General features: G+C 52.5%; 11 protein-coding genes across 11 annotated transcripts; 5 read left to right on the top strand and 6 right to left on the bottom strand.

The window, feature by feature from the left end:
* The first annotated feature begins 7 nt into the window (after positions 1–7).
* Positions 8–1,546, top strand: BO66DRAFT_168855 (threonine/serine dehydratase). The gene is made up of 3 exons (XM_025642285.1): positions 8–111; positions 269–641; positions 719–1,546. The coding sequence occupies exons 1-3, from the start codon at positions 103–105 to the stop codon at positions 1,513–1,515; spliced, it is 1,179 nt and encodes a 392-aa protein (XP_025500692.1). The 5' UTR covers positions 8–102; the 3' UTR covers positions 1,516–1,546.
* Positions 1,547–1,576: 30 nt separating this feature from the next.
* On the bottom strand, positions 1,577–2,982 carry BO66DRAFT_380756 (putative Rad51 family DNA repair protein; the record flags this gene model as incomplete). The annotated part of the gene is made up of 2 exons (XM_025645920.1): positions 1,577–2,830; positions 2,923–2,982. 2 exons carry the CDS (start codon positions 2,980–2,982, stop codon positions 1,577–1,579), a joined length of 1,314 nt encoding a protein of 437 aa, XP_025500691.1.
* Positions 2,983–3,170: 188 nt separating this feature from the next.
* On the top strand, positions 3,171–3,757 carry BO66DRAFT_394380 (uncharacterized protein). The gene has a single exon (XM_025647978.1). It carries the CDS (start codon positions 3,342–3,344, stop codon positions 3,561–3,563), a length of 222 nt encoding a protein of 73 aa, XP_025500690.1. The 5' UTR covers positions 3,171–3,341; the 3' UTR covers positions 3,564–3,757.
* Positions 3,600–3,986, top strand: BO66DRAFT_169136 (uncharacterized protein). Its single transcript, XM_025642286.1, has one exon. The coding sequence runs from the start codon at positions 3,683–3,685 to the stop codon at positions 3,896–3,898; it is 216 nt and encodes a 71-aa protein (XP_025500689.1). The 5' UTR covers positions 3,600–3,682; the 3' UTR covers positions 3,899–3,986.
* BO66DRAFT_394379 (TBP-associated factor 8 family protein) lies at positions 3,897–5,423 on the bottom strand. The gene is made up of 2 exons (XM_025647977.1): positions 4,953–5,423; positions 3,897–4,865 (listed from the first exon to the last, which is right to left on the bottom strand). The coding sequence occupies exons 1-2, from the start codon at positions 5,227–5,229 to the stop codon at positions 4,075–4,077; spliced, it is 1,068 nt and encodes a 355-aa protein (XP_025500688.1). The 5' UTR covers positions 5,230–5,423; the 3' UTR covers positions 3,897–4,074.
* A 290-nt stretch (positions 5,424–5,713) lies between these two features.
* BO66DRAFT_441760 (cytochrome c oxidase subunit VIIa) lies at positions 5,714–6,432 on the top strand (the record flags this gene model as incomplete). The annotated part of the gene is made up of 4 exons (XM_025651358.1): positions 5,714–5,743; positions 5,914–5,956; positions 6,232–6,267; positions 6,353–6,432. The coding sequence occupies 4 exons, from the start codon at positions 5,714–5,716 to the stop codon at positions 6,430–6,432; spliced, it is 189 nt and encodes a 62-aa protein (XP_025500687.1).
* Positions 6,433–6,930: 498 nt separating this feature from the next.
* BO66DRAFT_394376 (NEDD8-conjugating protein UBC12) lies at positions 6,931–8,309 on the bottom strand. The gene is made up of 3 exons (XM_025647976.1): positions 7,955–8,309; positions 7,794–7,881; positions 6,931–7,684 (listed from the first exon to the last, which is right to left on the bottom strand). Exons 1-3 carry the CDS (start codon positions 7,973–7,975, stop codon positions 7,242–7,244), a joined length of 552 nt encoding a protein of 183 aa, XP_025500686.1. The 5' UTR covers positions 7,976–8,309; the 3' UTR covers positions 6,931–7,241.
* Positions 8,310–8,709: 400 nt separating this feature from the next.
* On the bottom strand, positions 8,710–12,204 carry chsG (chitin synthase class III). The gene is made up of 6 exons (XM_025642284.1): positions 11,722–12,204; positions 11,162–11,645; positions 10,731–11,092; positions 9,835–10,681; positions 8,947–9,779; positions 8,710–8,885 (listed from the first exon to the last, which is right to left on the bottom strand). The coding sequence occupies exons 1-6, from the start codon at positions 11,812–11,814 to the stop codon at positions 8,748–8,750; spliced, it is 2,757 nt and encodes a 918-aa protein (XP_025500685.1). The 5' UTR covers positions 11,815–12,204; the 3' UTR covers positions 8,710–8,747.
* A 5,899-nt stretch (positions 12,205–18,103) lies between these two features.
* On the bottom strand, positions 18,104–20,268 carry BO66DRAFT_394371 (putative endosomal sorting complex protein TSG101). The gene is made up of 4 exons (XM_025647975.1): positions 20,173–20,268; positions 19,999–20,107; positions 19,684–19,922; positions 18,104–19,629 (listed from the first exon to the last, which is right to left on the bottom strand). The coding sequence occupies exons 1-4, from the start codon at positions 20,224–20,226 to the stop codon at positions 18,232–18,234; spliced, it is 1,800 nt and encodes a 599-aa protein (XP_025500684.1). The 5' UTR covers positions 20,227–20,268; the 3' UTR covers positions 18,104–18,231.
* A 1,118-nt stretch (positions 20,269–21,386) lies between these two features.
* On the top strand, positions 21,387–22,674 carry preB (alpha-factor pheromone receptor STE2; the record flags this gene model as incomplete). The annotated part of the gene is made up of 2 exons (XM_025648928.1): positions 21,387–22,131; positions 22,223–22,674. The coding sequence occupies 2 exons, from the start codon at positions 21,387–21,389 to the stop codon at positions 22,672–22,674; spliced, it is 1,197 nt and encodes a 398-aa protein (XP_025500683.1).
* Positions 22,675–23,118: 444 nt separating this feature from the next.
* sly1 (syntaxin-binding protein) lies at positions 23,119–26,005 on the bottom strand. Its single transcript, XM_025647974.1, has 4 exons — positions 25,627–26,005; positions 25,349–25,565; positions 24,903–25,285; positions 23,119–24,852 (listed from the first exon to the last, which is right to left on the bottom strand). Exons 1-4 carry the CDS (start codon positions 25,664–25,666, stop codon positions 23,348–23,350), a joined length of 2,145 nt encoding a protein of 714 aa, XP_025500682.1. The 5' UTR covers positions 25,667–26,005; the 3' UTR covers positions 23,119–23,347.
* Positions 26,006–26,723: the final 718 nt, after the last annotated feature.

The following is a 26,723-nucleotide window of genomic DNA, read 5'->3' as shown; positions in this document are numbered from 1 at the left end:
CCTGTACCATCTTGCTACGAATAGATAACACCGACCGCAGCTGGAGCTTCCTATCGAGATGTATGACTCATACTGTTTGTCCTGCAGCTCAGGACTCCGTGCATGTTCTACGTACGGTCCCTCCGGTGCCGGAGTGGCGGGGATCTGAATTCACCGCGGATATCAGGTGTCTACGCTTAATTGCGCCATTATCTCCGGAGACTCGCTCATTCCACCCGGCACCTCAACCCTCTTATCTTACCAAAAGCTGACAGGGCAGATTGACTAGAGTCGTTCTTCAAACCAAATTCCACTGAAAATCATCATGTCCGATCCCAAAGTCTTAGCTCAATCCCTCACTCCGTCCGCTGTGCAGGATGCCTATTCCCTTATCCAGCCGTACGTGCACCGCACGCCTCTCCTCACCAACCAAACCCTCAACAACATCGCTTCAACTCCACAATCCCCGGAAGCTTTGAACGGGACCCCTTTCGAGGGACAATCGCCCGCCAACCCCAGAATTCGATTCTTCTTCAAATGTGAGAACTTTCAGCGGATTGGCGCCTTCAAGGCCCGAGGCGCGTTCCACGCCTTGCTGCGGCTTATCGAAGAGCGGGGTCAAGAGGAAGTACAAAAGCGCGGGGTGATCACGCATAGCTCAGGTATGTCAAGCATCACTGACTAACTCCTCAGAACTCAAGCCACACGCATCATGCTAATACCAGCTTGCACTCTACAGGGAACCATGCCCAAGCCCTTGCTCTCGCCGCCTCCACCCTCGATGTCCCCGCCTACATCATTATGCCCAGCATCAGCACACCGTCGAAAATCGCGGGAACGCGCTCCCATGGCGCAGAGATTATCTTCAGTGGATCGACGAGTGTGGAGCGGGAGGCTGTCGTCGAAGAAGTGCAAGCAAGGACGGGGGCAATCCTGGTACCACCGTACGATGATTTCAACATTATCTGCGGGCAGGGAACAACGGCCCTGGAGATGGAGAAGCAGTACAAAAAGCTTGTTACAGAGAAGCCGCATCTGAGCGTCCACCAGGAACTTCCGGTGCTCGATGCTGTGATCACACCGGTCGGTGGCGGTGGTCTCAATGCTGGTGTTGCAACCTTCTTCTCTGATAAGACGACCAAGGTGTTTGGTGCCGAGCCTAGCTTCGAGGGTGCAGATGACTGCCGGCGCGGTCTTGTGGCCGGGGAACGCGTTCCAGCAGTGTCGACCTTGACGATTGCGGACGGACTGCGCACTCCTGTTGGCCTCTTGAACTGGGAGGTGATTGCAGATAAGAACAAGGTGGCTGGTGCTTTTGCTGTGACAGAGGAGCAGATCAAGGCCGCGATGAGGTTGGTTTTGGAACGTATGAAGGCTGTTGTTGAACCGAGTGCCGTCGTGGGGTTGGCGGTTTGTCTGTATAATGAGGACTTCCGACGTCTCGTGGAGAAAGAAGCTCCCAACGGTTGGGATGTGGGCATTGTCTTCAGCGGAGGCAACACGACTGTTGATGTAATCGCCAAGCTGTATAGCTGAGTGCTGTGCATGTATGAGAGCAGCGTCATCTGTACATTGCGTGAATACCCACTTAGAGAATTTACCCGAATTGCACTCCATCTCTACCCATCCGAAAGAAAAACATTCCTCCATCTAGTGCCTCAACACCCTCGAGCCATCTCCGCGGCCAGTCTTCACGTCCCCACATATTCACCCATCCAGAGAATCGGCCACGCATGAGTATCTCCTGCCGCTTGGCCGCATTCTCTTCAGCCTCCTGCAAGCCCATCGCAGCAGGAAACGGCCGAACCGGATCACGCTGGACAACCACTCGTAATACAGGGAAAGTCCCCCACGGTGCTGGAAGAGCCGATCGGAACGACGGCCTCCGGAAGGCAGGTGCATCAGAAGGGTTATAAAGGTCATATGGGCCAGAAGGTTGGTATCCATGTGAACGACGGCTTGGTGTTGTATGTGGGGCAGCAGTAGTGGTAAAGACAACTGCACAGCTAAAAACGCGCTGCAGTCGCTGCAACTCCCTCACCAAGTCCGTGTACATGTCGAACAGGTAGAAGCTCTGTTTCTGGCGGCGATCGTGCTCAATTTCTGCAGCCGGACGCCCTATTTGTTCGACGCGAGTCATCTCGTCTTGTAACTTATCCTGCCAGTAGAAAGCATTGGCACTGTCCAGGATCAGCAGCCGGAGTGCTCGAGAGCTGGATGCATGGCGGGCGAGATCTAGGAGGTAAGTATCCAGCCGCTGGAGTGTGGCAAGAAGGGCCGACGAAGACTGGGGCTGGAAGACATGGACATGTTTCAAGCAAGACACGGCCATCCTCTCCATTCCCTCGTCAAGTCGACTCATATCCTGTGCTCCGCATTTGACCTTAACAATGCCGCAAAGGACGGAACGCAGCCGCTCGGTATCGAAGCGGCCATCGGTGTCCATGAAGACCACCGCCGAATCATGACCTCCTATCTTAAAGCCGTTAATCTCGGCCGGCAGAACAGCGAGAGCAGTGATATAGTATAGCAAATTAGTCTTTCCTGCTGCAGAAGACGTGCTAGATATCTCCAAGACGGGTTCTGCATGGCTCGTATAGGCAGGCACCGGGATACCGGCAGAATGAGTATTGGCAGTTCTCCCAGGTGGATCATGTGCAAGTTCATCGTCAGGATCATGCTCTGGGTCGAGCGGAAGTTCTTCCTGTGCAGTGTCTGCTCTAGACTGTCCCGACGGAACGGGTGCAGTAAAGATACCCACGAGTTTGTCGAGCTCGTCGACTCCAAAGCGAGTCTTCAGGGTATTCCTTCCGATACGTTCTTGGTATAGTTCTCTGAGACTATGCAAGAGCTATAGCGACCAGTCAGTTTGTGGAGATGGAGCGCGAAGCTTGACGTTGGGCATCACCACGCATCAAGATATGTATATGATGCAATACCGACCTCGTTCAGCCTCTCCTCATGCACTTCCGTCAGTAATCTTTCTCCAAAGCTAGCCGCCATATTTGACGCCCAAGCACCTGCAGTTACTCAAGGAGTTCCCGAAATCGTGTAGCATAGCATCTGGCTATTGTCCGTTCCGACCTGGGAAGGTGGTGAAATCAGCCTGGAGTGACAGCAATCAGCAATCCACCAGCTCCGTCCGCCGGAAAGCCTTCCGCTGCCCTCACCTTTCCACTTTCCCAACTCTCCTCTCCGCCTCCTCCGCATTTTGCTTCCGAATACTCTACTATTATCCATGCGAATCAACCGCTGAATCAACCGAGGCGCAAATTCAATATCACACCCATCCAGCTCCGCGGATTCTGACATCATCGCACCAATTCGATCAAGGTTCCCCTACCACACCCACCTCAAAGACAATGGCACCCCTCGTCCCCGTCTTTCACGCCGAAACCCTCCCCGAGCACGTCAACATCTCGACCAAGAACTTCCAAGAGAAGCGTCGCAAGGGCGGCCCCGTCGAGCTGGAGAAATGCCAGCTGCTGGAGATGGTACAATACTCGTGTAATCCTCCTCAGGGCGGGATCCCCAAGCCTGGTGTCATTGTTTGTCAACCGGTTGTCCGCCTGTTTCGAAGGTAAGATTCTTGCTTTTCTGTCTCTCTCTTCCTTTTCTTGATTGCAGAAAGACGCCCTAAACGGCCAGTGCTGCTTCTTTCACCATCTCTGCTGAGGTTTCTGACGCTACTTTACCACATAAGATGCGCCGGAGGATTGACCGTGGAGACGACCGCATGGGAACCGATAAGAATTCAGAAGGAGGAAGAAGAGCGGAAACGGGGCGCCGCTGCAGAGCAGGCCGTGAAGGCATGACACGAAAGATGAACATTGGGTTGCATTTGCTAGCATTATATACGGTGTTGGAGTGTGGGATTTATGGCGTTGCTTGGGTGAAAGATTATGTTGGTGGTCACTGATTAGCCAGACATCTTGAATTTGATTCTAAAACTCTACTCCATGGGTATCTTCACTGTGATCATGCAAGGGTTTAAAAAAAAAGAGAAGGAAAACAAGGTGAAACGCCCCATGACGCCCGTGCATGCTGCCATTGCACACCCACCCATCATATACAACCACGCCCATCGCCTCCCCATCAAGTGCTCACCCAGCTGTCCACCCGGGAAGCTCTATCATGGGCCTCCTTCTTCACGCCAGATTGCTTATCCTCTGCTGCTCTCCGCGCCCCCGATGACGGCACTCGCCGCCAAAACTCCCGCTCGCAATTGATGATAGGTGGCAGCTCAATGCTTAACGCGAGCCTGGACCGAACCGGCTTGACCTCCGTATCCAGCCCAGCTCCTGAATCAATTTCCATGGGCGCCGCGGCACCCGGCACCGTGGCGGTCCGCTGCATCCGTTTCGCCAGCCCCTTCACAGTCTTCTCAAACATACTATCCATCGTCTCTGCGCGCCGGCCCCAGGGTTTCTTTTCGCGCGCCGAGGACCCAAACTGGTTGTCCTTGAAGGCCGCCCGCGCCAGCTTGCGCAGAGCCTCCTCTCCGTGCCGGCCATCCTCAGTAGCGCGTTCGCGAATCTTCCGAGCGTCCTGCTCGCGTTCTGTGAAGACTGCCGTATGGCGGTAGGTGTGTTTGCTGGGGAAGGCGGGGAAGTGTTTCGGGATGTAGGAGCTTCGGACGCGGTCGTCCTCGCCACTGAGCTGTGGTCCAAAGGATGGGAGGGTCTTGAAGGAGTCTTCTTCTGGCGGGGGGGTGGGCTGAGGGGTCGGGATGGGGTCAAGGTTGGGATGAGGTTGGACGTGTGGGAGGAGGTCGGTGTACGGAACAGAGTGACGGCGTAGGGCGTCGTCAAAATCATGAGGAATGGGCTGAGTGCGTCGGCTCGATAGCATGGATTGTCGCACGTAGGATGCGACGCTTAAGATATCTAAATGCGGGCCTCTGTGTCAACATCGTGTCGCGGATTCTGGTTTTGCACTTTATCCAGACAAAATCAGGAGCAATGCACACATACATTCTTCAGTCACCCTGCGAAAGGCGTCCAGCGCGGCAGGGTCTGCGACTTCGAACCCGCATGTTCGTAAATATTGACTGATGGACCGATTGAGGAGCTGGTCGACGCAAGCATCGTCGACGATGGCGGGTTCAGGTAGAGCTGGGTTAACGGGGCTCTGCAGGCGGTGATGGTGGTGGTAGTGACGCTTGATGCGCTTTGCGCCAGGAGGATTCAGTCCATCTTCAGGCGAGGAGGAAGAGGCGGAGCGCTTGATGGTTGGTTCTGACTCGACCATGGCGCCGTTGGGATGGTCATGATGGAGAGAGCTGAGGAAGCAGAGAAGCCGGGCGGGAAACACGCCCGCCGCAACTGGTGATCACGTGTACGGCATCTGCACAGAACGTGACACCTGAGGCAGAAACAATCACCTTCACCTTAGACCACCCTTACCCAGCTGTGATTGAGCGTTCATATTGTGCATAATGCCAGTATGCCAGCCAGATAGAAAAAGCTTTGAATTCTAGCATCAAATATTCATACCATGTAGTACTTTTCACTTGTATCTTAATCATGTGGTAGTACTGAGAATTTCTCTAGATCAGCCCAACCGTCAGGCCACTCACAGCGGTCGCTTACTACACCCCGGCCCGGGAAAGCTTCACCTCTAACTTCCGACTTTCACTTCGACATCACCGCTGCTACTTTCTTCTCCTCCACTTCCCCACCACCACCACCACCTCCTCCAGATCTCCGGGTACAATTGCATCCAATTGATCACAATGGCTGCCACCATCCGTCCTATCACCGGCGTATGTGTTTCCCTTGCTCCCAATCTCAATTCCAACCAGCCAACCATCAGAACCCGATCATCCCACCCCCCATGCCATGATGCCATGCCATGCCATGCCATGCCAATGGCACAGCCTCTACATCACGCTTTCCGCAAGATCTCCAGAACTAACAGCTTTTAAACGAACAGATGCTCCGCCGCACTCTGGTCCTCGACCTGAGCACCGCCTTCGGTGAGTCCTCATTACGCCTGCCTGCCTGCCTGCCTGCCTGCCGCGAGTCAGCCAGTCAATCGCACGTTCGAATTTCACGCAGCAACCTCATGATCCAGCCCATTGCCCACACACCCCATCCTGAAATGCCCACACCACCTGCGCGTGAAGGTCTCACCACTACCGTGATCCCACCGCGCCAGTTCCCGGCCCCGTCCATCCTGATCCGCGCAAACCCAAGCCAATTATACAACCCCTAAGAAACCCAAAACTGACCACCAATCTTTCGAATGCAGGCTTCGGCACCACCTTTGGCTACCTCTGGTGGTACGGTACGTACATTCGCTTCCTCTGAACTCACCCCAATGCAGTGCCATGCCCATCCGCAAGCTGTCAAAGCTAACAACCCGAAACCAGGCTACCACCTTCCCCGCGTCCGCGCCCGTGACAACTACTACACCCGCCTGGAGGCCGAGCGCGCCGCCCAGCAGGCCTAGATCGACTTGTGATTCCTGTTCCGGGTACTGGCACAGTCGAGCCGTGTGGTACCGTGTTGAATTAGTCTCAATCAAGCATTTATCTCTCTTGTCTATTTAGTCCAATCTCGATTCGAGCCGATCTGGCTCCGTTCTGTACCTGTACCTGTACCAGTATCTTCCACTGTACGGGTCACTGTCCGGTTGTGTCGGCATGAGACATTCTCTTAGATTTAGATATCCGGAGGCAAGGGAGTGGTTTGCGTGTGCAGGTGGGTTTGGTTCCTCTCTACTCATAGAGTTTGAGCAAGCCAGAGCGATTTAGTACTCACTGCGCTGGGTTTATCTATTACCAGTTTGTCGATTGCAAGCCGAAGGGGCGCCCCCAGTAAGTGATAAGCCATGCCTCGCAATGCGTCGGTCTTGCTGGGTTTATGATAAGATGAGTACACCGAACTTGAGTAGCCAAATCCATAGGCTGCTGGTTTGAGAGTTGCACAATCATCTCTGAGGCTTTTCGAGACCAGGCGAAGATTGACTTCACCTTATTCCAACTATCAACCAACTCGAAGAACAAAAAGACACAGGCTAGATCATCTCTTTCATAGCAGTAACAGTATCAACAGCAGCGGAAGTAAAAGCAGAAACAGGAGCAGGGAATCTATCCAGTCGCTAATAAATAATTCAAATGAACAAATGCAATGATCACACCTTCTTACCCTTCGCGTCACCCTCCACCTCACAGCCAGATAGAACCACCCCAGCACACCAATCACCCACAACCTCAATCCCCATGCATGCTCCTCTTCCCCCCCAAAAAAGGAGCTCTCCTAACGGAGGACATCATCGAACTTCACTCCCCTGACCATACCTCCCTGCATCGCCCCCCTGACATTTCTCTTGAACCCCTCCCGGTTGCCCCTCAAATCCTCCGCCGCATCCTTATTGAGTGGATCCGAGGCATTCGGCTCGAGGAACAAAAACTGCAGCCCGACAATCACCGCATTCAGGTTCAGGACCGGCTTCCAATCCTCCCGCAGAATGTTCAAGCACACATTGCCCTCCAGGTCGATATTCGGGTGGTAGATCTTCTGCGTACATTTCACCTTCGGCGGGTCGTGCGGGAAGTTCTGGTTCACGCTGAAGCTGAAATTGAAGTGGCCGCCCTTGTACATGCCTTCATCGGGGGAGATCACGAGAACGAAGTTGAGGATGTCATCGGGGTTCGGGAAGGTCATTTTCATGGTGGAGCCGAGGGTGAGTTCTTGCAGGTCTAGATTTTGTGGTTTGGATTCTGGATTAGTGGTCGTGGTGCCAGAGATGGGATGGGAGGGTTGGTAAGAGGACTGGGGAAGGGGACAAGGTGGGGAGGAGGGCTTTACCTCTCTGAACTCGCAACTGAGCAGCGGTGACCTTCTTCTTCTTGCCGGCAGCTCCTTCGGCATTTTCAGCTTGTTGCTGTTTTTGCTTCTGCACCGAGTCAATCAGGATTAGTATGAGGTGGTATCATCCGAGGTGTGAAGAAGAGAAGACGGGGCCATACCATCGACCATATTTTCAACATCTTGACGTCCTAGGTTCTCGACAACCACGCAGACCTTAAAAATGAGTTTATCCAGGTGAGATGGATGCGCAAGGGCGGGAGTATCAGAGCGAGGTAAGCTTCAACTCTGGTGTCGTGGTGTAGGTCGGTAGGTCGAGTACGAAGATGCAGAGGGGAAAGCTGCGGGGTCCTCCTCAGGTAAGCGATGAGAGAATTTGCCACAACCAAAAAGAAATGAAAGCGTCCTCTACAAGACACCAGACCCTGTCCTGGAATGCAAAGAGCGAACTCACCCAGACAACGCCTATAACAATAAAATCCCTTCCAAACTTTCCCAGGCAGAGGCAGAAGCAGAGGCGGAGGCGGAGAGCGGAGGAGAGCGGCGGCCTGACGCCATCTCCATTTTGGCGCTACTATCCCTTCTGCCCTCTCCTGCCGCCTTCAATCACCGCCTGCACAAGGCCAAATCCACGAAGACATCATCTCATGCTGATACTCCAACAAGTAATACGGTACAGTAATCGTTTGATTCTAAACGCTAGGTATTGTCTACAAACATCGCCATGCCTGCAGTCGTTCGAAATGTGCAATCCAATCAAAAGAGAAAAGAAAAGCGAAAGAAAAACGAACCCACGCAACACTCACTCATTCTCACACAACGAGAAACAAGCATCATATGTAGAATACAAAATTGCAACAAAAATGTGCCAAGAATAACTCCGTGAGGTTCCTGCCTGCCATGCGTGCCGCAAGCCACCTATCCTTGCCAGCTTTTTCATTAATACTCTTTCCTCTACCGCCGGGCAAAGCAGCACATCACTCCCGTCTTACCCAAGAACCAGCAGGCTCCGATGAAACGGAAGAGGGCCACAACGGCGTTCGACCACAGCAGAGCCTGGAAGAAACGCGATGTCCGTGTGGTAGCAGAGTTCTGCAACAATAATGTCAGTGGCAAGTTCATCTCCCAGACGCAACAGACACAGATTACATACCGTGAAGCCAAACTTATCCACGCCGTCGCTAGTGATACAGACCGCAAGCAGCGCATTACTGAAGATCCAAAACGTCACCAGGCGGGTACGGAAGCTCTTGTATGAGTCATCCAAGCTCTTCTCCTCCTTCTCAACCGGCGGCACATAAGGCGTCAATGCCCGTTTCACAGTAGCCTCGAACTGACTGTCAATATCGGCCTGCGGCTTGTCGATTTCTTCAATCACGGCCTCCTTGCCATCGTTCTCCTTGGTCGTTTTGGCAGAAGGGAGTGCATCAGCCTTGTCCGAACCCTTGGTACCCCAGGACACATCGTGCCAATTGCTGAACGCGTAGACGTTCAGGATGTTGATGTACGACGACTGCACGGCCATATAGGCAGGGAACGAGGTGAACATGTGCCACGGGTCCATATACATGAACGAAGCCACAAAGTACAGACCGAAAGTGGCAGCAAGGGCGATGATGATAATACCGGCACCCGTGGAACCAAAGAACGACCCAAGAAAAGCTCCCACACCGTGAGACGTATCGAAATCCATCGGAGCACTCCCGCTGAAAGCGCGGACGACCAGGTAGAGGGCGTCAACAACAACGTATAGCTGGATGATACCGAACACCACGAACGACGCAAGGTAGGAGAACTTGGAACCCTTCGGTCGGTTACCAAGGGCGAGAATGAACTGCAACAGCAAGAAACCGAGATATGCGTATTTGACAAGAGTGTTGATGATGGGTGTCGCCGTAGTACCGAAGGGGAAACCGGTGTTGCCGTTGCTTTGACTGGGGGTCCCGACAAGGTCCATGATGACGGACGTTGTAAGCCAGTACGAGGCTAAGAGGCACAAAGTCAGAATAGGAGGGCTAGAATAATTGAGGAACCCACTTACCCAAAGAGAACCAGGTCAAGATCGTCGAGAACACGTTATAAAGCATCTGAATGTGAAGGAAAAACATGCGAATGATGTTGTGTCCACTCTTGTACATGCGTCCGAAGTGCATCAAAGAGTAAATACCGGCGGCGAAAGAACCGTTCAACCAACGACGACGCTGAGAAATGAACTCCGGAGCACCTTCAGGCACATCGGTTTCGGCTTTCGAGGCCTTGACATAGGACAGGTGCCATTTAGAGCCTGCCTTGGCGACCAACTCGAAACACAGGATACGATCTTCGGCCAAGAACATGTTCTTCTTGAAAATGTTCATACCCTCGATACCCTTCTTACCCAGCTGCTTGGAGAGGGTGTGATCACCGTGGAAATATTGCTCAAGGGGACGACCCATGATTGCGCGGAATCTGTAAGCCGAGAAAGCACCGGGCAACACAGAGACATAGCCGAAGGAACTTTCCAGAGGCTTATCCAGAATATTACTGATCTTATACTCGAAGTTCTGGGCTGCGACCAGCGGGTTGATCAGGTTCTTCCAGCCCTTACCCAACATGGCGTGGATTTCACCGCAAGCGCCTCCCAAATCCTTGTCGTTATAGAAAGCCTCCCACAAGGCGAGAAGGGACTTGGGACCTGGCTTGGTACCGGCATCGAGCAGAATGCAGATCTCCGGGTTGAGGATGCGGCCGAAAGCGTTGAAGAGCCAACGATGCGAGTTGATTTTCTTGCTGTTCTTCTGCTTCAAGCAGAACATCATTTGCACAGGAGGAAGAGTGCTGGGACCATCATCGGTAGGCCGAATCAGCTGCTGGTTGGGAGTGACGGAAAGCTGCGTCGTATACTCGAACTGTGGACTATTAGCGCTGCCTGCGATTCTCTTCTCATAATGCACGTACGATGTGAGCCACCGTCTCCTTGCCATCAACGTCGCGCTTCATGACACCATCTTGGTAGACACCGACCGTGGCCAGCACATCCAACACATCCTTGTCGCAAGGGTCGATACCGTCGAAGACCAATGCAACCACGATCTTCTGCCAGGCAGGGCCTCCCTTGTTCCAGAACTCCGACTTCTTCAGGTTCACAATATCCCGGATGTTCTGCATAACACCGTGCAAAGTACGGGCTGTGAGGGTCTTGTCTTCGTTATAATAGGTGATGGCGATGAGCAATTCGGTGTGTCTGTTGTACATGGCGGGACGAAGATTGTAACCGTTGTGGAGGGTGAACTCGTTGGGATCACAAGTCGCCGCGGTATCTACAAATCCCGAACGAACGTCTGGTTAGCTACCGAATAACGCAGTAGTAAGAGCTGAGTTGCACTCACATCGCATATGCGTGAATTCCTCGCTACCACCCTCGAGGTCGTTTCTGTACTTGGCTTGGATGGCGTTCTGGATAGCGCTAGGAACGGGATAGTCCACACTCAAGACTGAGCCCTGCACCAGCTTGACCTTTCTAGTCGCATACCGGCGCAGATTGCCACCACCACCACCGCCGCCCCCTCCGTTGGGGGCCTGGCGCTGGCGCCAGGCTTCTGTCGACGAAGTCTCACTGCGTGCATAGGGGGAAGCGACGCGGCCAGGAACACCAAAGGCAGCAGCCGGGGTCTCTCCCGACTGTGCGGAGTACACAGAGGCACCGCCGCTGTAGGGGTCATGATAGGCGGCCTCTGGTGCATATGTTTCGGTCAAGCTATAACCCGAAGTTGGCCGCTGAGGAGACAGCCCACGCTGCTGCGGGTCGTCAAATGGACCTGTGAACGGGCCTTGTTGGTTTGCTAACAACCCGTGGGATGCTTCCTCTTCGTACTACATATGGTCGAACGTTAGCCTCCGCGTTTGATGAGGGTGTGCTGTTGGCGTCCAACTGAGGATCGAGACTTACGTTGTTACCATGACCAATGTCTTGGAGTCGATGACCAGCGGCGCCTTCGTCGTAGCCCGGAGGCGAGTGATTGCCACCGCTCTGGTAGGCCATTCTTAATGATAGAAGATTAGACGGTTGTACGTGTGAGATGGACTCGGAAACTCAAGTAAGCCCCGAATGCGAACAGAACGCAAGGACAATCGTTACGAAGGACAAAGCGGGACAACGAGAAGGGGGTATCGAGGAAACAAGGAGCAAGGAGTGCGCCGATGTGGAACGTCAGACCAGACAAAGGGAGTCGTTAATCGATGCAGGCCAACGGCTCCGACCGAAGAGCGGCAGGGCAGCGGGGATTTCAAGTCGCTGGGGAGAATTCCGAATGCGCAGGAGGATAGCAAGATGATTTCAACCGACTGCGATGCTAGGCGTGAGGAGAGAAATGCGGGCGACAGCAGGAACGTGGAACAAGCCGCCAGGGCTGACTGAATTCACTCGCGGGCGCAGCGTAGCGTAGCGGTCAGTGAATTGATTGTGTGTTGTTTTGTGTTGTTATGTTATTGTTGTTGCTGATAGTGGTGGTGTTGTCCCGAGGAAGGACGACGGGGCAACCAAGACTTTCCCAAAACGAAGGTGGGAGGGGGTGGGAAAGCAAGTAAGAAATCAATTTACGTAGTTTCGTGAGGGAAAAGGAAGAGGAGGGGATAGAGGAGATGGATGGAAATAGTAGGAGGAAGGAGGAAAGGAGGAGAAGGGAGGGGAAAAAAAAAAAGAAACCAAGTTGGTGTCTCAGCAGGCACAGTTCAGGTTCAGTGGGGGAGAAGGAGGAAGTGAAGTAAGAAAGGAAGAAAGAAAAAAGGAAACTGGGAAAATTGAAAAAGAGACAGCTTTCCTTTCATGGAATGGGAGAGATGTGGGGAGAGATGTGTATTTCTTTTTTGGGGCAGGGCGTTTGGTTTCCAGTTCTTCTGGGAGGGTGTGGAGTATGTAAGAATAGCTGAAGTGGTGGCAGTGGCAGTTGGATTCCTAACCAGAAGGCTGGGTTGGGTGGGTGGTTTGCCAGGTGCACCTGTACCTTTAGTATGTATGTATGTACATCATCCCCAGCCTTAGATTCTATGACTTACCTGCTCACTGGCTTACTCATTTACTTGCTGACTTACTTGCTTACTGCTGACTTGTCTACTATTTACTCAATTTACAATCTTCAGAGTAGTGGTAGTGTTGATTGTTTGAACAATTATTGTTGTAATACCCGCCGTGGGTGTGGTGGTGGTGAGGTGCCAGTCAGTGTAGTAGTGCCATGCTGTTTGACAATTTCCTCTTTCGTCATCATCCTCCTCCCCCTCCCCACCACAACAACAACCTGCATCAAAGATCGATGGGCTCTGGTTATTGCCATTCACCACCAAATTCTCCATGTAGCTTTCCTTCCCCTTCTAACTTCTTGAGAAGACACTTTTTCACCTCCCTCCCCCTGAGGGATGCGTGGTGGGTGCGTGGATGACAGGCCAGTCTCATCAATTGCTCCGCGCATCACTTGCTGTTATCCGTACATTTAGTGATTTAAAATTATCAAGGGTCCGAACCCTGATTATGGGCCAGTGGGTTTTTGGACCCTGCTCTGCTCTTGGAAAAAGCATAAGGGTTGCTGGGGGTCTGTGTAATGTAGATTACAGTACCATTTGGTGGCGGTCACGTATTGTCCCACCGAGCCCTTTCTTCCCCCTCCCTTTCCCTACACCACCACGGGTGGTTGAAATTTGAAAGAATAGAAGAACAACGAACACAAATCGATCATTCTCTTTCATCACCCGGCATGGCGTCTTTGTTCCGCTACAGAGGGAAATGAACAAGGTCAGGTACAAGCTCATAGCAAAAACGTGCTGGGGATTATGGCCAGCAATTGGTAGGATGGTACCTGGTGGCTATTAGGTAGTCTTGCTATCAAGCATGACGGAGTATGGAAGAGTGTGAAGGAAAAAGAATTGCATTCATTCTCCATCCCTCGCCAGCATACCTAACCACACGATGTTAGCCACCACACAGGTAACAGACACAGATTAGACCATCTACGGGTAGCTTGCCGGTATGTAGTCAATCTTCCCAGCCCTCCCAGCCTCTATTCAATTCAAGTTGGGAACCTCCCCCCGTTTCGAGTTGACATCCACACTATATCCCAAACTTGCCCCCCCCTCCCCCTCCCCCGCCCCGAGCTGTGGCTTGCTGCTGGCTGTGCTTACCACCACCCGCGCCCGGGTCACCGCAGTAACAACGACTGAAAGGATAAGATGAAGTGCCGTACAGTAAAATACCGTAGTCCGCCTCTCGTATCCGGTAATACTTGGTTTCACCCATACAACGATTGTTTCAAGGGGGGCGGGAAGAGAGGCCGCCCTTTGGACGACTTAGCCCAAATATAGTAGCCTTGTGGGGGGCTCCACTTCGAACTTGCAGCTGATGCAATGGTTGGGGTGGGCGAGGGAAAACCCAGAGCGTCCTTCTCCCACCCGTGTAAAACGGCGGTTGGTCAATGAGAGAAATCCTTAATTCCCGCCAAGGGATCACGGCCCAGCCTTGGTCATGCTCAATCGTCACTCTTCAATGGTCAGCCCGCTGTTTCAAAGCGGCTGGGGGAGGGAGGAGGGGGGGGATGCAGTGGATGATGCCCTTGGCTGAATATTAGCTGGTATTTCTTAGGACTTGTCGCTCACTTACTGTACTGAGAAACGAAATGCTCTTCTTACATAGTATTTTCTCCAACTCGCACGGAGAGAAAAAAAAAAAAAAAAAAAAAAGTGTGATTCGAGCTGATCTGATATTGAACTGGATTCTCGTCTCCTCTTTCCTCCAAGACCTGGGGGGTTTCAATCCATACCGTACTTCGATTACTTTTTAGCAGTACCCTTTCCCCTGCATTCCCGGTCGGCATTCGATCACTATCGCTGGTTGGTTGGCTTGGCTGCATACCGCAGTGGTGGAGTACTCCGGATTCTCTATCGACTCTGCACTGCACTCACCTGTGCTGGATTTCGTACCTGCAGGAATTATGTGTGACTATTCGCCATGTTCTTCAGCCATGGAGAGATCGTTGCAAATCACCCCGCGACAGAAAAGCAAGCAAGCTGGAATATCTAGTTCAGCAGCTCAACTAGTCCGTAGTCACCATTCAATCACATAACCCTTGCAAATTTGAGGAATTTCCCGTCCACACCTAACTATTTTTGCCACCTCTGATACAATCATGTATATCGCCGTAGTCTGTCAATGGCATCCAAATGTCGAGTATAACTCACAAAGAGAATCAGTTCCGCCCAAGACATTCAATTCAAAAGGAGAAGTACGCTGTCGATCATTGTCCCTGAGGTTATAGCCAAGAATTATCACCACCACTAGCTTCGCGGTCCCGTGTTCCAGGTTAATGGTCTTAGTTGACAGGTCCGGTGGATATCGAATTTGGTTCTCCGTGCGCTTAATACCTACATGGTACATGTTGAACGACAGTAAGTAAAGCCGGAGTGATCGCAATGGATCTTCATCATTTCATGCAGATATTGAAAAGGAGGCGAACTATCCTCCCCTAGGAAAGTACGGTATTCTTCGAGAAAATAGGAGGTGAGAGTGGAACCAACTATCACCACCATACCTCCACAATCTTCTCTTTTCTTATATGTACCATGACTAGTGACTTTGACGGTGCATGGCCGCATTTAAAGTACATGAGATGTGTCAGTAAGAATCTAACAGGTGACTCTGGAGGCCTGGCTAACCACAATCGGCACATGGTAATTTCCCCAACCGAGTTCTTGGCCCTGTTGTACTACGGACTCGGAAGTATCACTTGACATCCTTTGGTGGTGCAGGTCTGACGGCTTAAAGAGGTCAAATGCATTGGATGTGAATTGATTTGTACTCAATGCTACGGAGTTTGATTCAGGTTGCCTTGGTGTGATGGTAGTACCTGGTACAAGATTGCTGTTGAGAATAGGGGTGTGTAGGTCTATATGTTCTTCAGTCTAGTGAGTACATGGAAATAGTCAACTTCGTTGACGAGCATGGTGCAAACTCATCGCTAGTCACTATATAGGGAGGAATACATCTACCAATCGACTTGTAGCAACATACAATACTCAGCGGCGGATGCTCACTTCAACTCAGCACTCCAATAGCATGCGCCGGGTATAGATTATACACCCCTTTGGATATACATATGTGTCTTTCCAGATATAGAAGAAGAAACCAATCTAATTCCCCTTGCTATGATTATTACTAGCGGTGTCTTCGCCAGTGAAGAAACATACAAAGCACCTCATTCCTCTTTACCAACCTCGGATACCACCAGGTCGGTAGGTATATAGTTAGTTCCCATACTACAGACACCTCGCTAAAGATTTGAGCCGAGAGTCAACTAGCTGCATCCGGCAATGGACGATAATGCGACCGGTGCGATGATATTCTAGATTATCTCTGCTAGTCCGATCTGATAAGCCCTGGCTTGCAATTGATCAAATCTTTCCCGTGGCAATCCAGTGAGTGCACAGTAAGTTACGTATAAACCCACACACCAGGTTTCCAATTACGAAGTAGATGATCGGGATACTCGTAGAAATATCACTGCAGACAAGAGAAGCCCCAGCAAGTCACTGAGCCGATGATCTAATCTCGGACGATCGCTTACACGGGTCTCATGATCGCGCATCGCCACACTGTTCGTCTCGGTCTCAGAGAAATATAGTATAAATCCGGAGCCGGTCGTGGGATGAGACACATAAATGCACACATGCATAGGATATCCACCCAGCCACGCGAACACGAGGCATCATCTATATAGTTCATGTAAACATCCACAACGGCACTTCCACAACGGCACATCTCCACGCCTTTCATCTGAATCAGGCACACCACGTACATACATCATGCAAGACAGATATTCTACGAAGTACTCGGTATTGTCGCACTGCACTGTACATGCATTCCCTGCAATATCGCAGACACCTCCGAAACCTGCTGCTGCTACTGCGGCACCCTGCATGGAATGCACTTTCGGCCCTCGATTTCAGGCACACATACGGAGGAGTGCATTTGGCGGTCAGGCAAATGGGCCGGCCTACCTTCAGCCGTGTGTGGCTTGGGAGGGGGCGAAGTACCGTAACGGGATAAGCAAGCTGGTGAACTCAACTCAGCTAATGCTTCCGGAGACTTAGCTCGGCTGTACAACGCTGCATGTCGGACTCTCGGGCAGCATCAGCAGCACCAGCAGTTCGTAAGTCCGAAGGCGGGAAAATCTTGAGTTTCGTGTCCATGTCGTCGCTTTGGGATCATCTGTGGTGAGTGGATGTTATATTTAGAGGGTGTTTATATTGCTGTGTATTGAGTAAGATTGACAACATGTGGCCCAGCGAGCCTCTGCATGGAGGTTTGACCATGCGTGCACTGCTGACAGGAGGAAATGCGGATATGGATTGCCGCTTGTGTTGGCCAATGATGGTGGATTTAGAGATGGCTGTACGCAGGTGTTAAGAGGGTGGGTGTAGCGAGTGAAACACCATCCCCAGAAGTGGAAAATGGATACACGAGCCTTGTACACATGTGCGAGTGCGAGTACATAGGTACCCAACGGAAAGTATCCTCAGTGGAGAGGTGGGTTGAGGTGACAGAGGGTAAGGAACCGCCGCCAAGCACTAGAGTACTGAGTACGGAGTATAACCGTTCAACAGCAAAGACTGGGACACTTTCAGTACGACTCCAAGCCTCCAAGTTTTGTGTTGCGGCATCAGCGGACATGCAATTCTCCAATGTGGCGAATTGAGCAAACAGTTTGTCGACTACCATGCACATTACCTTGCAATAAACATACTCATCCTCATACAATGTGATTGTGGTCACTTCAAGTCAAGACAGTATCCCTGGTTGTTTAGCGTAGATTTCTGGAATTTGATGTCATCGCTTGTTGGTTGCCACCTTCTGCCGTGGCACTGATCTAGTGTACTCAGTAAATGCCGAAGTGTATACTCCGTACACTGTATGTAACTGCATCAGCATAGACAGGCTAAGAATAGGTACTCAGTAACTTAGTCAGTTACTGATAAGTATGTAAGCACAGTACCTAAGATCAATGGCTAGACCAAAAAGTGGCTAGCCCGAATTTCGATCCAAGCGGGGAGGTCCCGAAAATCGGGCTGAGATGAAGCTGAATCAGAGCCATGGAAAAATGGGCCAGAACTCATCAAAAGCTACCTCTACGAGAAAAGCATCGAACCAGAAATCACATGTTATGTCAGCTAGCTGGAGAAACTGGCATGATGTCTCGATCTCCTTGGGACCTGAGGTGGCTTGATCGATCGCCCAGCGGATATCTTAGGTCCTAGGTTGTACTGGTCGCATCCTCACCACTTGGAATTTATGTCATATATACATTCGCAGCCGAATAGAGACTATCAGTCGTACGTCTATTTACATCTCACTCCCACGCACATTTCATGTTTGATTGCCTAGCAGAAAGGCCCGACCAGACATTAAAAGCCACACTTATTAGGAAAGCTCTTCAAGTTCCAGCCCCATCCCCTTCCCGATCTTCCGGATCAGTGCCCTTTTCAAGAAGGCTTCGCGCGCAAGCCCACGCGTGTGCCGCGACCAGGTCTCCATCCCGATAACACCCTTGACCAACGCTGCTTGAAGAGCATAGATAGCTTGCTGAATGCCGCGTTCTTCTGCCACGAGATCGTAGAGCTGTTTCCCGACGACGGTCGGCGCCACGAGAACCTCATCAATAGGAGGTAAACCAGACGCTGCCGTGGTAGCATCGCTGGTGCTGGACGAGGGCGCTCCCGATAGTGAGGAGATACGCGTCTGCGCGTCGCCAATGACTCCATCGGCGCGGTGGAGAGTATGCTGAAGGATGGAAGTATTCGACTGTAAAGTCGCATTGAGGGTAGTCAAAGAAGAGATTTCCCCCTGAAGCGTTGCAATGGCGGCGTGAAGAGAGTGAGACTGAGAGAGAAGGGAATGCGCCGCCGATTCGGATTGTGCAATGTTGGTCTGCAGGGTTTCAGAGAGAGTCTTGGAGACAGCATGGAGCAGAGCGTCCTTTTCTGGATTGGGAGGAATGGGGGGTGCGGGGCCGGTAGGTGTGAATGAGGGGAGCTCGAGCTCGAAAGGTGAGGTAAGAAGGTCAGGCGTTTCAGATTTGGGACGCTGCTGCTGCTGTGCCGGTAGAGCTGGTTGATGTTGATGCTGGGGTAAGGGCTGAGCGGGCCCCTGATGAGGCGGCCTCTGGGAGTATGCAGTATGTGGCAGAGGTGTCTGTCGTGAGGGCATCTGGGCTGGGACGGGCTGATGAGACAGGCGCCCAAAGTCCTGTGGTGGTACGGTGGGTGCATTGCTCAAAGGCTGAGCGTATGCTTGTCCCTGGGGATATTCCGTTGCCGGCGGAGGGGCATGCTGCGGGTGCTGGTACTGACTTGTAGTCGGCTGGAGAGGGATGCTGCTCTGTTCCGGAGGGTACTGCGACGACCGGGCTCCAGGGATGTTGATGCTTGATTGCTGCTGGAAAGACAACCTTCGAAGGTCTTGTTCTTTGGGTGGTAACGGGGGAAGCGGAGGGGGAGAATCGTATCGTCCTGCGGGTGAGGACCACTGTGACTGGGATTCTGGACCCGTGGTCTGGCCAGGCTTCGGGGGAGGCGGAGGAGGCGGAGGTGGCATTTGAGCAGGGCGCTGCGTAGACGCAACGGATGGGACTTGAGTCACTACGGAGCGCCTAGGAGATGATTCGAGCTCTGGGGGTAGTGGAGGCAAAGGCGGAGGTGCCTGCACTTGCGGTGACAGCGGTGGTCGCTGCTGTACAAGTGACTGATGCTTGTATCTCACTGGCGGCTCCTTTGCGAAAACCTCTCGCAAGATTAACAAGAAGTCGACCAGAGACGATCTCTGTGATAACTTGTCAGATTCGTGCGCGGGTCGCAAATTCCCGAAAGTACTGACCTCCCATGCTTCAGCCCAGTGTGCCAGGTAGTGATGGTAAACCCTCCCCTCCAGCGTTACGTGCTGACCCACACGCACTGCCATATCTTGGGTTGGTGTAACGTAGACCATAGGGGGTTCTCGAGGATAAGTATTTGGTATCCACAATGTCACAGGAAATCTGTAGACGGTGCCGCGAAACGACACCGGGAGCGTGCCTGACAGTTGGAGAAGCAGGGCCGAGAATCCGGTTTCGTAGGCTAGATAAACAAACAAGTGGTTAGCACCTGGACAGAACGAGAAGCAGCCACATTCAACAAGGAATTTATCACGTACTATAGACTTCAGTTCGTGGCGCGATGGACGGATACTGGGCGAGCGTGTTCGCGACATCGTGGTACGTCCGGTTGGGGTCTTGGTAGGTTAGTCTGGGATCGTAGTGGTCCTGAGGGTAGGCAGTCAGTGACGTGATGGATAGATTAGCCTAAAACAAGTTGCAAGCTTTCTCACCCGCGTTAAGACGCCGTAGAGCCAGTTGAGTGTCCTCTGCGGCACTGCAGCCATGGCGAGGGAGCTGGGATGGGCGGGAGTGGGAATCGCATGGCGGGGCGGGGGGGAATGAGTTGGTTGGAGTTGGAGGCAGGCGGAGCAGTTGAGGTCAGCGGCGGCCGAGCATCACTCAGCTTCTTCCGCTCCACCTCCCAAGGTCTCTCTGATCCCCATAAATTCCCAGAATTACCACCACACATGATGTTTGGCAATGGGACTAGCTTCGGTTGAGCTGTTACAAGCTTACATGACCTGATCCATTCTTTCTTGACCAAGAATATCTGCAATATTAGCTATGTCCACCTCTAAACAAGTGGACTTAGATGTCAAATTACCTTCAAGGTTCACATGCGTCTGCTATCTTTTCGTCGAAATCCCACCGTCAACATGCCGAGAGCATAGTTCCTGAGTTCGAGGACCCCTGACTCAAGATCTATTCGAGCTTACAGTGCAATATGCTCTATGAGTTGGCATTCTGGATCTCAGGAACAGTGATCGCGCCTCAAATGTCGCATCACTAGGGAGCTGCCGGCGTCAACTGTGGCCCCATCACAGCAACACATCGATATCGATGTACAACCACAAGCGTCTCCAGATCTCTCCCAGTGTATCATCAAGAATGTACCGAAGACTGAGGTCATGGGGCCGTGGTCCTCCCAGTCGCCAGAATGGCACGTGTCAAACACCGTGCGCGGATCATGGCCCACCTGTTGAGCTTGCTATTGTTCTTGACATTGGCCATGATATTGTTTGTCTCAGCTGTCAAGACTGTCAAGACCTCCTTGTCTAGCATTGTTTGCTGGGACAAACCGATGATTGGCATTGTACAAGATTGAGGCCTACAGTGTTCTACTTCTTATATTGTTATACCTCATCCCTGATTCAGTAGAGGCATTGTCTGTCTCGGGGGTTGCACCGCATGGACAATATTACCGCAATGACCCATTGGCTATGCATTCATCGAGGCGAACCTGGATACTATATTCAGCAACACGTCTCATGTACTGAATCGTGCGCAAATCGCCGGTTAAATGGTCTCTTCGTCTTCCTTTTCAAAGTGGACAACCACGTCTAATCCCAATCACGCTCGCTACTTCGTCTTATCACTCTTTACATTGGACAGCAACAGCATACCAAGGCTTAGAAAGAAGCAATTCGTTGATCGAATCGCCATCATGAGTCCAGAATTCGACCCGTTCACTCAGAACGTCACCTTCCACGCTGCGGACGGCACTCCCTTCAATGTCCCCGTGGAAGCTGTGGACCAGTTCATCCAGTATTGCATCCGCATTTGCATCAATTACGGGGCACAGCTAGGAGCCAGCATTGTCTTGCTGGTGATTCTCCTACTCCTCACGCGGCCTGAGAAGCGTCGCTCCAGTGTCTACCTCCTCAACTGCTCAGCCCTGCTTCTCAACATCGGGTTGCTTCTCTGCCAGGCCCTGTACTTCACCTCCCCGTTCGTGCACGTCTACGCCTACTTTGGCAGCGACTATTCCCGCGTGCCCCAATCCACATACGCCAATTCGGTTCTCGGAGTCGTGCTGGCCACCCTCCTTCTCATCAGCATTGAAATCTCGCTCGTCCTGCAGGTCCAAGTCGTCTGCGCTAACCTCCGCCGCCGCTACCGGCGCCTCTTGCTCGGTGTGTCCATAGTCGTAGCTCTGGTCCCCACTGGCTTTCGCCTTGGCCTGATGGTCGAGAACTGCAAGACCATCATCCAGGCCGTGACTAGCGCGCCCCTGATCTGGATCCAAAGCGCCGCCAACATCACTCTGACCATCAGCATCTGCTTCTTCTGTACCGTCTTCGTTGCCAAACTGGGCTATGCCATCCGTCAGCGCAGACGCTTGGGGGTCGCCGACTTTGGCCCAATGAAGGTGATCTTTGTAATGGGCTGTCAAACGCTCGTTGTGCCCGGTACGTGCACAACTCTCCTCCCCTTCAGAGAACCCGAGCCCAGTTGATATTGCCCTAAGCGTTTTTCTAACTAAACCACCTAAATAAATAGCCCTCTTCTCTATCCTCCACTACGCAGTCAACGTTCCGGAGCTCTCCTCCAACGTCCTCACCCTGGTAACCATCTCCCTGCCCCTCTCCTCCATCTGGGCCGGCGTCGCCCTCGACCACCGCTCCGGCAACAGCAACACCAATAGCAACAACCTGGCCAGCTCGACCTCCTCTCGCCGCAACTTGTGGCAGGTCCTCTCGTTCTCTTACTTCGGGGACGAGAAACACCCCTCCCATTCGGCCTGCACCACATCAACTTCCACGTCCGCCTCCCTCCCAAGAGGCAACAAACCCGGCACCGGCACCGGCACCGGAACCACCTGCTACGCCGATCCAAACCAGAGCCGTCAGCAACAGCAGCAGCAGCAGCAGGATCTAGAAATGGGATATGGAATTGCAGTGGAGCACGATATCTCCGTGCGGAGCGTCAAGCGGGAGAAGGACGTGCTGTGAATCCCCGCTCGGGCTTCTTGCTTCTGGGCCCGGAGTAGTCGGGGATAGATTGAACATAATCGTGAAGCCGGGCTTAAGAAGACCGGGAAGAGGGAGGGGCTGTTGTTAGTAGGGGCTGGGGATAGAAGGGGCTTCGTACGTACTTGGATCTCAAGGGGCGACGGCTGACGCAGTTCGGCCCTTATTGTTCGCCTTCTTACTTTTACATTTGACTTTCGTTTCTGCAACTTGACACAAACGTCGTTGTGGATGCGCAACTAGAGAAGGGGGTCGCCGTGCTTTCTAACCTCATTTGTGGGTAACTAGAACTGGGTGCTAATTTATCGCATCAGGCTGTTCACTACCTTGAGAGGGGGGTTTCATTTTTCGATTCTTGTTCCGCTTTCTGCACACACGCAGACTAATTTTGTGCTAATCTTCATCTTCATTCTATTCCATTCAAAGGCAGAGAGCAATCGATGCACGATCCATTCACATGATCCAAGTATAAAGTCCAGGAGTAAAGGTATAGAATTACCTACTGAGTAGCAGCTCGCGGCACCGAATTCTTTTGAACTCTTTTCGTCACATCAAGCGTGTCGAATTAGACTCAAGGTACAACAATACTACCAATACTACGTGCGTGGAAAAGGTGAAAGCTAGAAGAGCTAAGCAATTCCGCCTCGGTCACCGCTCAACCTTCCCGCCCCAGTTTCGCCAGAGACTCCGTTAGGAACTCATTGGCATTCATCAGATCCGTACTACCGTACACCACCCTCCGGCGAGGCCCAGGGAACGCACCCGGCCCAGCGCCCCGGACACCACCGGCACCACCACCACCATCCTGTTGACCATTCGCCCGACGGACCCAGTCCTGCAGGTTCCCGTACTCGTCCATGCTACCGCCGCCGACGGTGAAGACGATGGCCTCGTTGAAGCCCTGGCGCCGCTGCCCGAAGGTCGCTGTGGTTCCGGGGCCAGCACCGCCGCCGAAAGCACCCTGGCCCTGGGCATTCCGGGACGCTGAGGCCGGGGGCATGGCGCCGCGAGCGTTGGCGCTGCGCGGGTCAAAATACAGATAATTCTCCGTCTTGGCGATGGCGGAGCTGGACGCCGAGGCCGGGTCCATGATCGACTCGGTGATCTTGGTCAGGGTGAGGTCCTTGTTAGCCGGGAGAAAGTTCTTGACCCCGGAGATGAGGGAGTCGAAGTTGGCGCCGAGGGCGCCGGAGGTAATGCGGTCGGTCAGTTGGTTGGAGAGTGAAGAGAAGCCGCGGAAGAGATTCGACGATTGTTGCTGTTGCGGCGCGGCGCCCGCCGTCGCCGTCGTCATCATCGTCATGCGCGTGATCTCGCGAACTTGGCGGACGTACGACAATGGGCTGACGTCCTGCACACCCACGCGCGTCAGGGCTTCTTCGAACTGGCTCATCTCGGCCCGGGAGACTTCGGTCTCCGTGCTCAGGAACCAGATGATGAATAAGCGGAGCTTGTCGGTCGGGTTGTTGCCCTTTGTGGAGTCGTTGATGAGGTCCATGATCTGCGTCTTGGACTGTTTAGTGATATTCTCTTCGAGTTCAAAGAAGTTATCCAGCTGGCGGTCTTTGATACCCTTGAGGAGGGCGGTGGCAATGTTCATGTGCATGTCGAGAATGGCTTTCCGTTCCCGCAGTTCAGGTAGTAGCGTTATGGCTGCCTTGAGGTGCTGCGCTGAGGCGCTGGTATCGTTCTGCAGGTCTTCAATAGAAGAAGCCCCGGTCTTTTTGGTTATCTCATTGGCATCCTCTTTGTATCGCGTCAATTCCGCATCGATGTCCTCGGCAACCTGGGGGAAGGGTGCACCGGCATTGCGTTTCCAGAAGAAGTCATTGCTATTCAGGTCGTACGCCCGCTTCGTTACACCCTTTGCTGGATTTGTATCATCCGTTGTTTCTACTGTGATCCGGTTCAGACGCATCTGCAAAACATCTTGAACAAGGGACTGGTAGGTCCAAGAGTGAGACAACATGGGAACTAAGTCCACGTTGCGATCGACAATGACCAGGACCGGTCGCGATGAAGGCACGCCGGGCGTGGCCTTCTTGCTGGAGAAGAGATTGTCTTTCGAGTTGAGGATATGATCGCGGAGCTTGCGATCGAGTTTAGTAGCTATCAGCTCCGCCGCCCCGCCCTTGGGACACCTAATGATGGGAATCGAACCTATTTGCATGTTAGCCAACAAACGATTACGGACGGAACCCAAGTCCTACCCATCGTAACGCTGACGCTGAACAGCCCGCTGACAATCCGATCGACAATAACATCCAAGTCATCGTCGCTTGTTTGTGCACTGTTGATCTTCCAGTAGGCATCGTTGCCTAATCCCAGGCTAAAGAGGTCTGGCTCCGCAACGATGAAGTTTAGGTACTGGTCAAAGACCTGTGCGACATGTTCTGCGGTGCCTGTAGTTGCAATCTGAGAGGCAAAGTCTTCCAGCAGGGGTCGAGGTACGGAGGAGAGGAAGTTTATGTAGGCGGGGGAATAGAGACCGCGGGAGAGGTCATTGGTGATCGCCTGGATGTTGGCAGCGGTAGGCTCGACGAGATAGATGACAGGTACATCGGGTATCGGATAGCGATTGGCGTTGATGTTGCTTGTGGTCTATGTCAGTTGAAGGTCTGGCCAAGTATAAGTCCACACGCAGGGGACCCCGTACAGATGGATTGTGACCCCCCATGTCCTAAGATCATTGACACGCAGGACGCTGCTAATCACATCTCGTCCCAGGTTATCAAATACCAAGACTTTCCAAATCGGATCCCCGTCCTCGTTCAAGACGGGGGTTGAGAACAGGCCCTGGGCAGAGCCGTCGGGGTGGGTTTCGTCGGTGGGATGTGTATCGTGATTCAAGTTTAGTAATTTTTGAATGGAAGCTGAGGGAGATTTAGACTTGTGCGATCGCAGCGATGATCGAAAAGGGAGGCTGAAACCTACCGACCTGACGGTCACGGAGGGAGGTGGAATGCGATGCCATCATGCGGACTTGCTGCAACACCCCGGACGGTTTCACGATCACCTGAATTGACTCAATATCATGACCAGTTGGAGTTAGGCGATGAGAGTACCACAGTGGCTGTGAAGACCGAGAGCAAGATTAGAAGGAGGTAGTGGGGTATAAGAAGATGTGAATTGCAAAGACGAAAAGGACAGCGTAAGGTGTCACGGGTAAGTTGCGCAGTGTAGATCCAGATCGGGGAAGTAGTTGGGTCGGTCGGGTCGGTCGATGAGACCGTCTCGCAGTAATACTCCGTACTAATGAGTAACTTAGTACCGGAGACGCTCTCCACCTGGCACATCCTGAGCTCATCCTGAGCTGTCCCGCTCAAACCAGACATAACTACCAGACAAACCAGACAAATCGGACAAAAGGTCTGTTTAACATCTCACGTGATAGGAGCTATCGCTGAACGGGCGTAGACTTAGGTTGAGGCGCCCGCCCAACAACGCAACTGGAACAACCGATTGCCGCCCGCCGGCTTTTTCAGTCTTACCACCTCACCCTCACCCACTACCTACTACCTACCAATCCTCCTTCCTCCTCCCCCTCTCTCCTCCTTCCAAGTTCCAGTTCCCTCCTTCTCCCTCCCCAAGAATCAATCCCCTTCCACCTTCCACCTTCCACCTTCCCACCTTCCCACCTTCTCACCTACCCCCCTCCCCCCTCCCCCCTCCCCCTTCCCCTCCAAGTCCCTTCCATCACTATCACTACCCTCCTCGTAAAGCAAATGATTATGCTGCTCAACTGCCGTTCCGAGTGGCTCTTTGTATAACATCTCTTCAGATCATTTTCTAAAGTCGAGATCTAAGGAAGCTGAAGAAGGACAAGAAAAGGCAAGGCAGTACGAGCAGGAAGGAGTTTTCGCCCCCCTCCCTTCTCCCGCTCCAGCTGAATTGCCTCTGCAGACAAGGTCAGGGAAGAGGTTTGAAGACTAGCAAGAGTGACAAGGTTACCTACAAACAAGCATAAGCGTTTGCTTTGGAAAAGACAGACGGCAGGCAAAGAAAAGAGAAGCAAAGAGAAGTGAAGCTAT

The sequence above is a fragment of the Aspergillus aculeatinus genome (genome assembly GCF_003184765.1).
Source record: "Aspergillus aculeatinus CBS 121060 unplaced genomic scaffold BO66scaffold_47, whole genome shotgun sequence".
NCBI classification, from domain to species: domain Eukaryota; kingdom Fungi; phylum Ascomycota; class Eurotiomycetes; order Eurotiales; family Aspergillaceae; genus Aspergillus; species Aspergillus aculeatinus.
Note: the sequence above shows the minus strand (reverse complement) of the source record. Positions and strands in the feature narration are given on the sequence as shown.

Excerpts from the sequence above, each read along its gene's own strand:
- BO66DRAFT_168855 (XM_025642285.1), top strand. Across the intron at positions 642-718 it reads GGTGATCACGCATAGCTCAG|GGAACCATGCCCAAGCCCTT; the intron begins GTATGTCAAGCA and ends TGCACTCTACAG.
- BO66DRAFT_394380 (XM_025647978.1), top strand. The coding sequence starts at position 3,342 with ATGGCACCCCTCGTCCCCGTCTTTCACGCCGAAACCCTCCCCGAGCAC.
- BO66DRAFT_169136 (XM_025642286.1), top strand. The coding sequence starts at position 3,683 with ATGCGCCGGAGGATTGACCGTGGAGACGACCGCATGGGAACCGATAAG.
- BO66DRAFT_394379 (XM_025647977.1), bottom strand. The coding sequence starts at position 5,229 with ATGGTCGAGTCAGAACCAACCATCAAGCGCTCCGCCTCTTCCTCCTCG. Across the intron at positions 4,866-4,952 it reads TCGCAGGGTGACTGAAGAAT|ATATCTTAAGCGTCGCATCC; the intron begins GTATGTGTGCAT and ends GCCCGCATTTAG.
- BO66DRAFT_394376 (XM_025647976.1), bottom strand. The coding sequence starts at position 7,975 with ATGTTGAAAATATGGTCGATG. Across the intron at positions 7,882-7,954 it reads TGTTGAAAATATGGTCGATG|AAGCAAAAACAGCAACAAGC; the intron begins GTATGGCCCCGT and ends GACTCGGTGCAG. Across the intron at positions 7,685-7,793 it reads TCAGTTGCGAGTTCAGAGAG|ACCTGCAAGAACTCACCCTC; the intron begins GTAAAGCCCTCC and ends CACAAAATCTAG.
- chsG (XM_025642284.1), bottom strand. The coding sequence starts at position 11,814 with ATGGCCTACCAGAGCGGTGGCAATCACTCGCCTCCGGGCTACGACGAA. Across the intron at positions 11,646-11,721 it reads ACATTGGTCATGGTAACAAC|TACGAAGAGGAAGCATCCCA; the intron begins GTAAGTCTCGAT and ends GACCATATGTAG. Across the intron at positions 9,780-9,834 it reads CTTGACCTGGTTCTCTTTGG|CCTCGTACTGGCTTACAACG; the intron begins GTAAGTGGGTTC and ends TGTGCCTCTTAG.
- BO66DRAFT_394371 (XM_025647975.1), bottom strand. The coding sequence starts at position 20,226 with ATGGCTGCAGTGCCGCAGAGGACACTCAACTGGCTCTACGGCGTCTTA. Across the intron at positions 19,923-19,998 it reads GCCACGAACTGAAGTCTATA|CCTACGAAACCGGATTCTCG; the intron begins GTACGTGATAAA and ends TTGTTTATCTAG. Across the intron at positions 19,630-19,683 it reads ACTGGGCTGAAGCATGGGAG|AGATCGTCTCTGGTCGACTT; the intron begins GTCAGTACTTTC and ends AAGTTATCACAG.
- sly1 (XM_025647974.1), bottom strand. The coding sequence starts at position 25,666 with ATGGCATCGCATTCCACCTCCCTCCGTGACCGTCAGGTCG. Across the intron at positions 25,566-25,626 it reads CCTCCGTGACCGTCAGGTCG|CTTCCATTCAAAAATTACTA; the intron begins GTAGGTTTCAGC and ends AATCTCCCTCAG. Across the intron at positions 25,286-25,348 it reads TGGGGGGTCACAATCCATCT|CAACATCAACGCCAATCGCT; the intron begins GTACGGGGTCCC and ends ATAGACCACAAG.